Source organism: Vespa mandarinia, unplaced genomic scaffold (assembly GCF_050613455.1).
Source record: "Vespa mandarinia isolate Hongniang unplaced genomic scaffold, ASM5061345v1 scaffold_55, whole genome shotgun sequence".
NCBI classification, from domain to species: domain Eukaryota; kingdom Metazoa; phylum Arthropoda; class Insecta; order Hymenoptera; family Vespidae; genus Vespa; species Vespa mandarinia.
In genome coordinates this window covers 205,823-219,954 of record NW_028197189.1, presented here as the reverse complement: position 1 = coordinate 219,954, position 14,132 = coordinate 205,823, and the positions used below count along the sequence as shown (strand labels likewise).

The window sequence follows — 14,132 nt, the reverse complement described above, 5'->3', positions numbered from 1 at the left end:
ATGCGAATTTCGGTATATGAGAATATAAAATCATGAAATCTTTCTAAATACTTGTGCCACAGATTGAAAAATGTTACCAATCGATTCAGAACATTGCGTTTCATAAGATCAAACATCAATTTTATAGTGGAATCGAAGTTTTTAACATTGTTTCATTTCGTATATACTATTTTTCGCTCATATACGCGTATCGACGAAAAATGAAAAATTGAAATCTCGTCCGATTTCAATGATTCTATATTCTATCGACGCAGAATGAAGAATATAACAAGAATATAACGTTTTTACTATGTGTAAATACGCGTTATAACATGAAATTTGTCGAAAAATGTAATCGACATATGCGAATTTCGGTATATGAGAAGATAAAATCATGAAATCTTTCTAAGTTCTTGTGCCACAGATTGAAAAATGTTACCAATCGATTCAGATCATTGCATTTCATAAGATCAAACATCAATTTTAAAGTGGAATCGAAGTTTTTAAAATTGTTTCATTTCGTATATACGATTTTTCGCTCATATACGCGTATCGACGAAAAATGAGAAATTGAAATCTCGACCGATTTCACTGATTTTATATTCTATCGACGCAAAATGAAGAATATAACATGAATATGACGTTTTTACTATGTGTAAATACGCGTTATAACATGAAATTTGTCGAAAAATATAATCGACATATGCGAATTTCGGTATATGTGAACATAAAATCATGAAATCTTTCTAAATACCCGTGCCACAGATTGAAAAATGTTATCAATCGATTCAGAACATTGCATTTCATAAGATCACACATCAATTTTATAGTGGAATCGAAGTTTATAACATTGTTTCATTTCGTATATACTATTTTTCGCTCATATACGCGTATCGACGAAAAATGAAAAATTGAAATCTCGTCCGATTTCAATGATTCTATATTCTATCGACGCAGAATGAAGAATATAACAAGAATATAACGTTTTTACTATGTGTAAATACGCGTTATAACATGAAATTTGTCGAAAAATGTAATCGACATATGCGAATTTCGGTATATGAGAAGATAAAATCATGAAATCTTTCTAAGTACTTGTGCCACAGATTGAAAAATGTTACCAATCGATTCAGAACATTGCGTTTCATAAGATCAAACATCAATTTTATAGTGGAATCGAAGTTTTTAACATTGTTTCATTTCCTATATACGATTTTTCGCTCATATACGCGTATCGACGAAAAATGAAAAATTGAAATCTCGACCGTTTTCAATGATTTTATATTCTATCGACGCAGAATGAAGAATATAACAAGAATATAACGTTTTTACTATGTGTAAATACGCGTTATAACATGAAATTTGTCGAAAAATGTAATCGACATATGCAAATTTCGGTATATGAGAACATAACATCATGAAATCTTTCTAAATACTTGTGCCACAGATCGGAAAATGTTATCAATCGATTCAGATCATTGCATTTCATAAGATCAAACATCAATTTTATAGTGGAATCGAAGTTTTTAAAATTGTTTCATTTCGTATATACTATTTCTCGCTCATATACGCGTAACGACGAAAAATAAAAAATTGAAATCTGTTACGTCCCAGACGGGAGAAAACACAAAAAAAAAGAATTTTTAATTGTGAGCTGCTAATACGGTCAGGTCAAGGACTACCCTTCTACTCCAACCTCGCAGACTCCTCTCGTTTTGGTACAAGGACTCGGGATTGAGAGCAAGTGATTCTTGTTGCTCGAAGAATGGCTGCCGCATAGAAAACCGTCCGCTCCTTTGATGTATATTAGCGCCACTATATTTTTACTGACTTACCACCGCTGCCAAGACTTTCCAACCAATGAATGATATCAGGGCGTTGCCGTATGTCCTGGTCTGGAATTCACCCCCTTGGATCGATATTATTTCAAACGCCCTCAGATTCTTTAGATGAATGGATGGGAAGTTTAGTGGACAGCGAGATGAAAGAAAAGTATCAGCACAATTTAACAATAACGATTTAATATATATATATATCACTAAAAATACACTAATTATACAGTTCGGTAAAACACTTGATTCAAACCATGAATTAGTTATTTGTGCGCGGAACTCGCGATACGCGTAATATTTATTTATTCTAATTTGTAACTAATTTGCAACTTCACCCGAATTAACCAGTAGAAAGAGAGAAGAAAGATTCTTTCGTTATGGCCCTTATACTTGTTTAACCATACGGTCGCTCTCGAAGGCGTAATTGCCTATGAATCGTATGTCGTAATAATAAAACTACCCAGTAGATATGTCTATAATTCCTAAGTACAATGTTAAGTTGATTTATCTTAAGCGCGGAGCTAAAAGTATTGCTGCTGATCGGATTGAGCGACGGATGAAGACTGGCTGCCGCTCCGCTGGTCTCCCACTTGGTTGACTCCCCAATGATGTTGCTGCGCATGCGCGCCGCTCAGACTTGCCGCCAGCACGCGAGGGTATTGCCCGTGGGAAAGGAGTGGCGTGATGTAGTACAAGCATTCCTTCGTTACTTTCCTGGGAATTGCTGCCAGTCGACGCTTATCACCGGATGTAGTTCCGAGAATTCTTAGCCTCAGGAATGCGGTTATCAGCGGATACATTTCACAGAATTCTCGGTTCCCAGGCGCGGTTATCACCGGATGTAGTTCCTGGAATCCTTAGCCTCTGGAATGCGGTTATCACAGGATGTAGTCTAGCCATTCGTGATATGAATGTCTCGGCTTGTCGCTCTATCTTTATTACTTATATTCTAAATATTACAACATTATTATTTTAATAATTATTATTTAATAATGTGTGCCATTATAAGTGTGCGAGGATTTTAATAGTATATAATTATTGTTATTTCTAATTATGATTCTCATCTTAATAATTATGTAATATAAGGTCCCTTACCGCTATTAATCTATTATTAATCTGTTTTTATGCGTGTACGTATATATGTATATATATATATACATATATATATATATTGTTAATTTCTAGATATAAGGTCTTACCTATGTACTTTATTCTGTTTGTTTAACAATTTTTATTTTGACATATGTTCTTTCTTTTTATTTATTAAGTGAACCTTATCTAACAATAGTGTTCCCATTTTAATAATAATAGTGAATTATATCTCTTGTTAAAATTTCTGAGGTGCGATTAATTATTATTATGGCGTTACCCACTGTAGATTAACCTACAGAAGATTTCCGAGAGCAGAATTACCGATGTTGGATTATCTAAAGTAGAACTAGAGACAGTATGATTACCGACAGTGGGATTAGCATTTCCGTATCCTATATACTAATGTCTAGAGATGCTTGGGTACCACACGTCGTTATACGGCGACGTGACACCTCATCCCTTAATTGAGTCGTTAGGAAATTTCTATTTCTGACGACTTGTTTTTACGAGCTGCTAGGATGCTTTCGAGAATCGGATATTTTGAACTTCCTCTGGTTGCGGGTGTCGGAGTAGCATCATCTTTTGTGTCGTCCACCGTTACTTCAATGGTATCACTATTTCCTTCACCCTTTGTTGTCTTCCTTCCGTCTTGCTTATCTGATCGTCCCAGATGAAGAAGTAGATGCGTCAACGAACTCCAGATGGCTCCTAACAGATGTAAGCTCCATCCATAGACAGTATGGAGCACGTATCCTCTGATAATGGCGTCGACACATAATTTTACGCCTTTAACTAGGATAAATAATCCGATCATTCCAGCACTTGCTGATCCAAATGCTAAAAAGCCTTGCCACAGCTTCGAGATTGCGCTATCCGTAATTTTGTTGATGTCTGCTTCTCCCAATAAGTTATACATCGAAACAGTGTTAGGTGGGATACGGTGTCCTGTCGCTCCTCTGGCAATTGTATTTAAAAGTCCTGGTCTCTCTGCGGGGAACATGATGTGGTCCCGTAAGTTGTCCAAGTCTTGATGAGTATATATTCCGCTCGTCATTAAGTTCTTGGTATTAATATATTTCCATGCTAGCTTTGTTAATGGTTGGAGTGTTTGAGGAGGGAGTACCTCCACAGGTTTCGGTGTCAGTCTGTACCAATTTCCCTCCAAGTAGTACATGGATGGTAGTAGTGCGTTGCATTCCTTTATGGTGCCTGTCTTTACCAGTATTCTCGATTTTGGTGTCAGGTAAAGACTGTTATTCTGGTGCGTGACAGGTAGTTCATGGTAACATTCTTCTGATTGCCTAATGCTGACTGGGACGGGTGTACATTTTACTATGTGAATGACTTCCCCTACAGTTACTGCCATGTACCCAGCTGCCTTCATGATTGTATAAGCGAACTCATCTGGGCGGAGGGTTGCTAATGCCAAAGCGTTCTTAAGGACCTGTTTTTCTAGTTCGCACTTTTGCCTAATTACGTCGCTGTACAGGGCTGTCATTTGCGTTCTTATGTGTTTTTCGAGGTAAACAAATTTGGAGTTAACATAAGCGAACAGATCGAGGTTTTCGACTGATAATTTTGCTTTTGACGCAAAGGTCCTTCCTTTCTGCGTCTCTAGAATGAATAATTTTGGATGCTCGCTCAGTAGTAAAGTATATCCGCACAAATGATGCTCTGCTCTTTTTTCCAAGGTGAATGTAACGTCTTGAGTCGTGATGGTGTATATGTCCGGGTATACTTCCGTATTACCCATGGTTTTTAATTTGGTCGCAAATCCTTCATATAACACCTTGTAGTTATCGAAGTTACAGGACGACTCCGGCCTGGTCGACCAAAACGCATTTCCTTCCTCGTCGGTTAGGCACATTCCATCCGTAAATACGCACACCTCTCCTTTGCTCAAAATCACGTTGTTCTGTCTTATCTTTACAGTAGCATAATATTCCTTGATGTTAATTTTGAGTGATGCTTGCACCACTACATTGTCCCACGTGCCGTACGGATCGGCGTATTGTGTTCCCGAACACTTGCCGTCCATTGAAATTGATCCTGCTAATGTGGCACTCCGATATTCGGTGGCATTGGCCCGCAATCCTGATACCTGCAGGGTCGGTGTTATTCCCATTATACCGGTGTTGAACGTGGCCTTGCATGCCTCAGCTGTTAAGTCCATCAGGTATATTCGCCTTCCATTTTGAACAGCTGACACATGTGATGACATTCCGCAATAATAAATTGTTCTATCAATCTCCACTCGACATTGGTATACGTGCGTGTAATCGTATTCTGCTAATTGTAGAAGCTGAATGTAGACTTCTGTAGCATTGGGTGCATGTGATGGGATATTACATTCTCCCGTGTCCAATAGTGAAATTGTTGTGATGTTGGTTGATCCTCCCCCACAGTCGTACCCCAACAAACAGTAACATTCAGAGATGATTCCTACGGTTGTTATTAAAATTCCGAGAAGCCCCATGGTTTCTGTAAAATAATCACCTTAACCTATTTCATTTTAGATATTCTTAACTTATTAGCATGCACTATCCTAGTATGGTTTCCTATTGATAGTTTAACATTATTTCGAGGGAGTATTTCTAAAATCTGATGAGGTCCTGTATATTGGTTGCCGAATTTGTTAGTAGGTTCCTTCAGTAAAAATACCTTATCCCCTTCCCTTAGCGTTAACGGTCTTGCTTTCTTGTCGTAATACCTTTTTGAAGTTTCCTTCGATCTCATCAAATTTTGTCGTGCTACCTCTTGTGTTCTATTTATTTTGTTTATTAGATTCGCGTAATATTGTAAGTATGTCCTGTCCATTTCATCGTCCAAAGGTGGATCTGAGGCTGGAACCCTAGCTAATTTTCCGAAGACTAGTTCGTAGGGCGTGTATCGTGTTCCCTCGTGTACACTTGTATTATATGAAAAGATAGCCGTGTCTACCCATTCGTCCCAATCTTTTTCCTTATCCGTAAATTGCTTCAGGTACTCGATTAGGACATGGTGAGACCTTTCCAATGATCCGTTTGACTGTGGGTAGAAAGCTGTAGTTTTGTACTGCTTTATCTTAAATTTACGTGCTATAGCTCGTAGTAGGGTACTTAAAAAGTTTGATCCTTGGTCTGTGAGTATTGCCCTAGGCGCTCCGAACTTACAAATTAAATTTGAGATTAAAGCATTGGCAATGTCTATTGATGTTGTGCTCGCAAGAGGGACGGCTAAAGAGAATTTTGTTAACTGATCCTGAATCGTCAAAATATATTTATTCCCCTTTTCAGTCTGGGCTAGAGGACCCACTACGTCGAGTGCTACTTTATCGAATGCAGATCCTGGTGTGTCCGTTAACACCATTGGTTGCTTATTTTTGACTCTAACTAGCTTTTTCAGTTGGCAATCCAAACAATTTTGTATGAAGGTCTGAATCTGCCCTTTCATATTTTCCCAAAAGTATCTCGTTCTTATTCTGCTATAAGTTTTGGTCACTCCCTTGTGACCCCCTAAAGCAGATGAATGGTTTTCGCGTATTAGGTCCTCGCGCTCATTCTCCTTGGGTATTCTAATCAAATTTTTACAGAAGCAAATTGTGCAATCTTCCGCGTCGAATAATTCTCCTAACCTTTGCTGGATATATTCCCATGGTATGTCATCTATTCTGTTCGAACTGGAGATGCTTACCGTACGCAAATCTAGTTCCCTTGTCACTGATAGGAGCGATTCCAGAGCATCATTCAGAATTTCTACATCCGTTATCACATTATTATTTTCCTTAATGACTAATGATATTAGATTTTTAGATCCATATTTAGTGACCCTTGCCCGACCTAGAGTTAAATCCTTGTAATTTGGGAGTTTATTCATATCCTGAAGCTGTTTAGCACCCTCATCGCAAGGGTTGCCCTTCTGAGTAATGAAGATAGCTAGATTATCCCTTCTCATTGTTAATCTATCTCTAGTTTCTGTAAGATTCTGTGAAATTCTGAATGTGTACTCTTCCTGATTCTGCAATTCATATGGTCGCGATATTGGTTCGAATAAAGTATCGGAACTGGAGTCTGAATCGCTATCAGCAATGATAGGAGAATTATTTGAGCAAATACCCTCCGTCTTGCCTGGCACCTTACTTATGTCTATCCGATCGAAGAGCTTCTCTAGCTCTCTTGTATCAGATCCGTGTGTGCCTGACCTGCGAGAATACAAGGACTCGTTTGAGGAGCTGTCGTCTCTATGTAGTGGCAAGACCTGCGCCGTTCCTGGTGGATTTCGCGAAAGAGCGTCGGCATTTGCATTGGCTGTGCCTGCCTTGTATATTATTCTGAAATCGTACTCGGCTAGTTTCAAACCCCATTTGGTCAAACGCGAAGTTGGATCTTTGTGGGATTTTAGCCACACCAGTGGACGATGATCAGTAACTAGCGTAAATTGCCTGCCATATAAGTATGGCCTAAAGTAGTGCACGGCGTAGACTATTGCTAAGAGTTCGCGTTCGATGGTCGAGTAGTTCTTTTCAGCTATATTTAGTAGTCTTGAACAATAAGAGATAGGCAGGTCTTTCCCTATCGGTCCCTGACTAAGCACTCCACCTATAGCATAACCTGACGCATCCGTAGTAACGTTAAATTCCCTACTGAAGTCTGGGTATTGGAGCACAGGTTCCTTGCACAGCGTGTCTCGTAGTGTCACGAATGCCATTTCCTGTGGCTCACCCCACTTAAATGTCACTTCCTTCTTTAATAACTCTGTGAGAGGTCTTGCCAGCTTAGAGAATCCGGGGATGAACCTCCTATAGTATCCCGCGAGTCCCAAGAATTGTCGAACGTTCTTAGCTTTCTTTGGTTGCGGGAATTCTTTTACGGCACGTAGCTTCTTCGGATCCGGTTTCACACCGTCTTTGCCGATGATGTGACCCAGATAAATAACTTCCTTTTTCAGAAATTCACATTTGTCAGGCTGCAGCTTCAAATTCGCCTTCCTTAGTCTACCTATAAGCTTGTTAAATTTTATCTCGTGCTCATGGAGCGACCTTGCGTATAATACTATGTCGTCCAAGTAGACGAACATTTCTTCGCCTTGAAGACCCGTCAGGACGAGGTCCATGAGCCGTTGGAAGGTGGCTGGAGCATTCTTTAATCCGAACGGCATTCTCGCAAATTCGAAATGCCCGTGAGGTGTCGAGAAGGCGGTCTTGTGGCTATCATCTGGGTGCATTTCGATCTGGTGAAATCCGGACTTTAGGTCGAAGGTAGAGAAGTATTTCGCTGAACCCAGCTGATCGAGTATCTCTGTAATGTTAGGGAGGGGATACGCATCCCCGACAGTCTTCTCATTAAGTCCTCTATAATCAATAACCATTCTCCACTTGGGATTTCCCATTGAGTCAGCCTTTTTGGGTACTACCCAGATAGGGGAATTGTAAGGAGAGAGGGATGGCCTTATTATATCACTCTCTAACAGTTCTTGTGTCTGTTTATTTATCTCTTCCTTATGTATGGGTGGGAACCTGTACTGTTTGGTATGTATCGGTATCTCATCGGTAGTAATAATTCTATGCGTCAGCATCTGCGTGCTCTCCAGCTGTTCTCCTGGGAGATGAAAGCAGTCTGCGCTGACAGATAAGAGGTCAATGACGCTCTTCCTTTCTTCGTTGTTCAAATGATCTAGACGTAACAGTGCTTCAACCTCCTTTGCCCTATTATTGTTCTCTCGCTTCCTCCGCCTATCTTGATCATGGTTCTTCTGACAATTCTTGATCGTTCCGACGCATACCGTTATTTCCTCTTTTGATGTTCCTGGTGTATCTCGTATTTTGTCCTGATGTGCTTCGAATGCTTGTAATTCCAGCGTGGGAATCACGATATCCTGATCCTCATTAGTGGTGTTTATCACCCTGAGATAAGCCCGACCCTGGTGATTTTTAACAATGGCTTCCCCCATGTATATTCCCTGTAAGGATTCTATCCGTGGAATGTAACCTTCATCGATTTCGGGATTCTTGACACGGCAATGAAACACCGCACTCGTCCTTGCCGATACGCGCATGAATTGTCTGTCTGTGAAAGGCACTTCCTTGTCCGCGATCCTCATACACTGTTGGGTGTAGCTTACATCAGCACCAACTGTTTTCAGGAACTCACTTCCCAGAATACCGTCCTGCTCGATCGGGAAATTCGATCCCACCACGTAAAACCGTACCTTTTTCCCAAAGAGGTGGGCGGCCAATGAACCCCTCGTTCGGATATGGTCGTCCGTAATACCACATACCTTTATTACATCGTTGTTGTCGATATAGGAATTCGATTCGACAGCACTTTCTTTGATAATGTTAACTTCTGCGCCAGTGTCAATCATGAATTTGACCTGTCTTCCATGATTCCCGATGTCCATAACTATGGTAGGTGCTTTTGCTGTTGGTTTATAATTTATTGTTGCGACTTGTTTGATTGAGTCGCCTGCGCATTGGATTGTCCGTGAGCGTTTCCCATGGCGGCCCCGCTCCTGTCTGATCTCGACGGGCCGCTTACAGGGTTTCCCTGGTTGCTGGACGTTGAGTGGCTTCTTTCCCTATTAATGGCCCTTGGCGGCGAACTCCGGCGGTCATTGCCTTGGCTATACTGTGGTCTATGTTCCGTCGATTTCCGGCGGCTTCTTGTTCTATCCTCCGGGCTCTGACGGCCCGAATTATACGCGTGGTGTTTATCCCCACTTCTATGTTCACTATCGTACTTAAGTTTCCGGCAATCCTTTAAAATGTGGCCAATTCTCTTACAATAGTAGCAGGTTCGCTGTTCACGTGGGCTAAATGGCCTATTGTTTAAAGCTACATTTAGTACCTGGTCTTTTGACCGAGGAGAGGAAGGCCTTGCGGTGATTTCCGAAAAGGTTGGTGGTCTCCCTCTGATTCGGCAATCCTTTGCCATATGACCGCTTCCCTTGCAGATTGTGCAAATAGTCTTTCCGCTCGTGATCGCACGTATTTTAGGGGCCTCCCTTGATTCTTCCTTGCTGGTACGAGCTCGGTTTCTCTCTAGGGCCCTACTTATTCTTAGAAGGGCGTTGGCCGCCGTCGTTAAGTCGTGATATCTTTCATGCTTCATCCGTAACTCATATTCCTCCGGCAAGCCATTCTCTAGTGCGTCGAGTACCTCGCACTCAATTCGTCTCCGTTGATGATCTGACAATTCTCCCGATTCCTTAATTTCCGCCTCGATTATGGCTTGTTTTAATTCCTTTATGCGTTCGGTGTAATCTAAGATCCTTTCCCTGGATTTCATGTAGATATTAGCTAATTGTCCCTTATAATGGCTTGCGGATTTGGCTGGCTGGAAGGCTGCTTTTAGCAAGCCTACCAGTTGTTCTATCGTTTGTAGCTCCTGGTCTTCTGTGACTGAATACGCATGCCCATCTAATTTGGCTCGAATTCTTCGAACTAGCATCGCTTCCACTTCCCCGGAAGGACGTTCAAGGAACAGATCCATAGCCCTCTTGCATGCTCTCGAAAATTGGAGGACCGATATATTGTACCCATCAAAACGCGGGATTGTTTCGGTTATTTCCTTTAGCTTTAATTCTGACCCTGCGATTTGGACTGGTTTCGTTCGAATCGGTCTAGGTTCAGGTTTCTCTTCATCTGTTACACGATTTCTCCTAGGTAAGTCAATGTCGACGATAGATTCCAGATTACTCCTAGATGAATACGGGCTCCTTTCACGGGGTATGGCCGTGGCTATAGGCGTATTTCGCGTCTCATTTATTAACATAGATTCGTGCCGATGGTCTAATTCTTTTGCGCGAAGTTCATTTTCACGTCGTTGAAGATTTATTTCGCGTCTATCTAGATCTATGTCACGTTTTTCTATTTCTAACTCTCGGTTATTCAATTTCGTTTTTTGATCAGTTATTTCGCGAAGATGTGTTTGGATATTTCTCTCCTGTTCTTCAATTTTCATTATTCTCGCTTCTAATTCAGATTCTAACTTTTGCATATCGCTTTCTCGTTCCCGCATTTTCTTTTCTAATTTCTTGATTTTTTGTTCTGTGGCTTTATTTTCCTCCAGACAGAGTAATATCCTTGCTTCTCGTTCGTCTAACTCTCCCTCGTACGCTCTTAATTCCTCCTCCGTGAGGGAGGTCCTTGTAGGAGTACCGGGTTTTTTTGAAGCCGCCATTCTTAGAGTGTTGTTGCGAAAGGTTCTAGCGTTAAAATCGAATATGCCAAAAGAAGTAGGTAAATGAAATAGTTAAGTCCCAAGGGAGGCTTTACCATCCCACCGCTGCCACCAAAAATTTTCTTATAATTTTTGTTACGTCCCAGACGGGAGAAAACACAAAAAAAAAAGAATTTTTAATTGTGAGCTGCTAATACGGTCAGGTCAAGGACTACCCTTCTACTCCAACCTCGCAGACTCCTCTCGTTTTGGTACAAGGACTCGGGATTGAGAGCAAGTGATTCCTGTTGCTCGAAGAATGGCTGCCGCATAGAAAACCGTCCGCTCCTTTGATGTATATTAGCGCCAATATATTTTTACTGACTTACCACCGCTGCCAAGACTTTCCAACCAATGAATGATATCAGGGGGTTGCCGTATATCCTGGACTGGAATTCGCCCCCTTGGATAGATATTAATTCAAACGCCCTCAGATTCTTTAGATGAATGGATGGGAAGTTCGGTGGACAACGAGATGAATGAAAAGTATCACCACAATTTAACAATAACGATTTAATATATATATATATCACTAAAAATACACTAAATATACAGTTCGGTAAAACATTTGATTCAAACCATGAATTAGTTATTTGTGCGCGGAACTCGGGATACGCGTAATATTTATTTATTCTAATTTGTAACTAATTTACAACTTCACCCGAATTAACCAGTAGAAAGAGAGAAGAAAGATTCTTCCGTTATGGCCCTTATACTTGTTTAACCATACGGTCGCTCTCGAAGGCGTAATTGCCTATGAATCGTATGTCGTAATGATAAAACTACCCAGTAGATAAGTCTATAATTCCTAAGTACAATGTTAAGTTGATTTATCTTAAGCGCGGAGCTAAAAGTATTGCTGCTGATCGGATTGAGCGACGGATGAAGACTGGCTGCCGCTCCGCTGGTCTCCCACTTGGTTGACTCCCCAATGATGTTGCTGCGCATGCGCGCCGCTCAGACTTGCCGCCAGCACGCGAGGGTATTGCCCGTGGGAAAGGAGTGGCGTGATGTAGTACAAGCATTCCTTCGTTACTTTCCTGGGAATTGCTGCCAGTCGACGCTTATCACCGGATGTAGTTCCGAGAATTCTTAGCCTCAGGAATGCGGTTATCAGCGGATACATTTCACAGAATTCTCGGTTCCCAGGCGCGGTTATCACCGGATGTAGTTCCTGGAATCCTTAGCCTCTGGAATGCGGTTATCACCGGATGTAATTCCACGAATCTTTAGGCTCTGGAATGCGATTATCACCCGACGTAATTCCAGGAATCCTTAGCTCTGGAATGCGGTTATCACAGGATGTAGTCTAGCCATTCGTGATATGAATGTCTCGGCTTGTCGCTCTATCTTTATTACTTATATTCTAAATATTACAACATTATTATTTTAATAATTATTATTTAATAATGTGTGCCATTATAAGTGTGCGAGGATTTTAATAGTATATAATTATTGTTATTTCTAATTATGATTCTCATCTTAATAATTATGTAATATAAGGTCCCTTACCGCTATTAATCTATTATTAATCTGTTTTTATGCGTGTACGTATATATGTATATATATATATACATATATATATATATTGTTAATTTCTAGATATAAGGTCTTACCTATGTACTTTATTCTGTTTGATTAACAATTTTTATTTTGACATATGTTCTTTCTTTTTATTTATTAAGTGAACCTTATCTAACAATAGTGTTCCCATTTTAATAATAATAGTGAATTATATCTCTTGTTAAAATTTCTGAGGTGCGATTAATTATTATTATGGCGTTACCCACTGTAGATTAACCTACAGAAGATTTCCGAGAGCAGAATTACCGATGTTGGATTATCTAAAGTAGAACTAGAGACAGTATGATTACCGACAGTGGGATTAGCATTTCCGTATCCTATATACTAATGTCTAGAGATGCTTGGGTACCACACGTCGTTATACGGCGACGTGACAAATCTCGTCCGATTTCAATGATTTTACATTCTATCGACGCAGAATGAAGAATATAACAAGAATATAACGTTTTTACTATGTGTAAATACGCGTTATAACATGAAATTTGTCGAAAAATGTAATCGACGTATGCGAATTTCGGTATATGAGAAGATAAAATCGTCAAATCTATCTAAATACTTGTGCCACAGATTGAAAAATGTTACCAATCGATTCAGAACATTGCATTTCATAAGATCAAACATCAATTTTATAGTGGAATCGAAGTTTTTAACATTGTTTCATTTCGTATATACGATTTTTCGCTCATATACGCGTATCGACGAAAAATGAAAAATTGAAATCTCGTCCGATTTCAATGATTTTACATTCTATCGACGCAGAATGAAGAATATAACAAGAATATAACGTTTTTACTATGTGTAAATACGCGTTATAACATGAAATTTGTCGAAAAATGTAATCGACGTATGCGAATTTCGGTATATGAGAAGATAAAATCGTCAAATCTATCTAAATACTTGTGCCACAGATTGAAAAATGTTACCAATCGATTCAGAACATTGCATTTCATAAGATCAAACATCAATTTTATAGTGGAATCGAAGTTTTTAACATTGTTTCATTTCGTATATACGATTTTTCGCTCATATACGCGTATCGACGAAAAATGAAAAATTGAAATCTCGTCCGATTTCAATGATTTTACATTCTATCGACGCAGAATGAAGAATATAACAAGAATATAACGTTTTTACTATGTGTAAATACGCGTTATAACATGAAATTTGTCGAAAAATGTAATCGACGTATGCGAATTTCGGTATATGAGAAGATAAAATCGTCAAATCTATCTAAATACTTGTGCCACAGATTGAAAAATGTTACCAATCGATTCAGAACATTGCATTTCATAAGATCAAACATCAATTTTATAGTGGAATCGAAGTTTTTAACATTGTTTCATTTCGTATATACGATTTTTCGCTCATATACGCGTATCGACGAAAAATGAAAAATTGAAATCTCGTCCGATTTCAATGATTTTACATTCTATCGACGCAGAATGAA

General features: G+C 39.7%; 1 protein-coding gene across 1 annotated transcript; it reads right to left on the bottom strand.

The window, feature by feature from the left end:
- Positions 1–3,367: 3,367 nt before the first annotated feature.
- Positions 3,368–5,101, bottom strand: LOC146872094 (uncharacterized). The gene has a single exon (XM_085664388.1). It carries the CDS (start codon positions 5,074–5,076, stop codon positions 3,376–3,378), a length of 1,701 nt encoding a protein of 566 aa, XP_085520514.1. The 5' UTR covers positions 5,077–5,101; the 3' UTR covers positions 3,368–3,375.
- Between the last annotated feature and the right edge of the window lie 9,031 nt (positions 5,102–14,132).

Excerpts from the sequence above, each read along its gene's own strand:
- LOC146872094 (XM_085664388.1), bottom strand. The coding sequence starts at position 5,076 with ATGGACTTAACAGCTGAGGCATGCAAGGCCACGTTCAACACCGGTATA.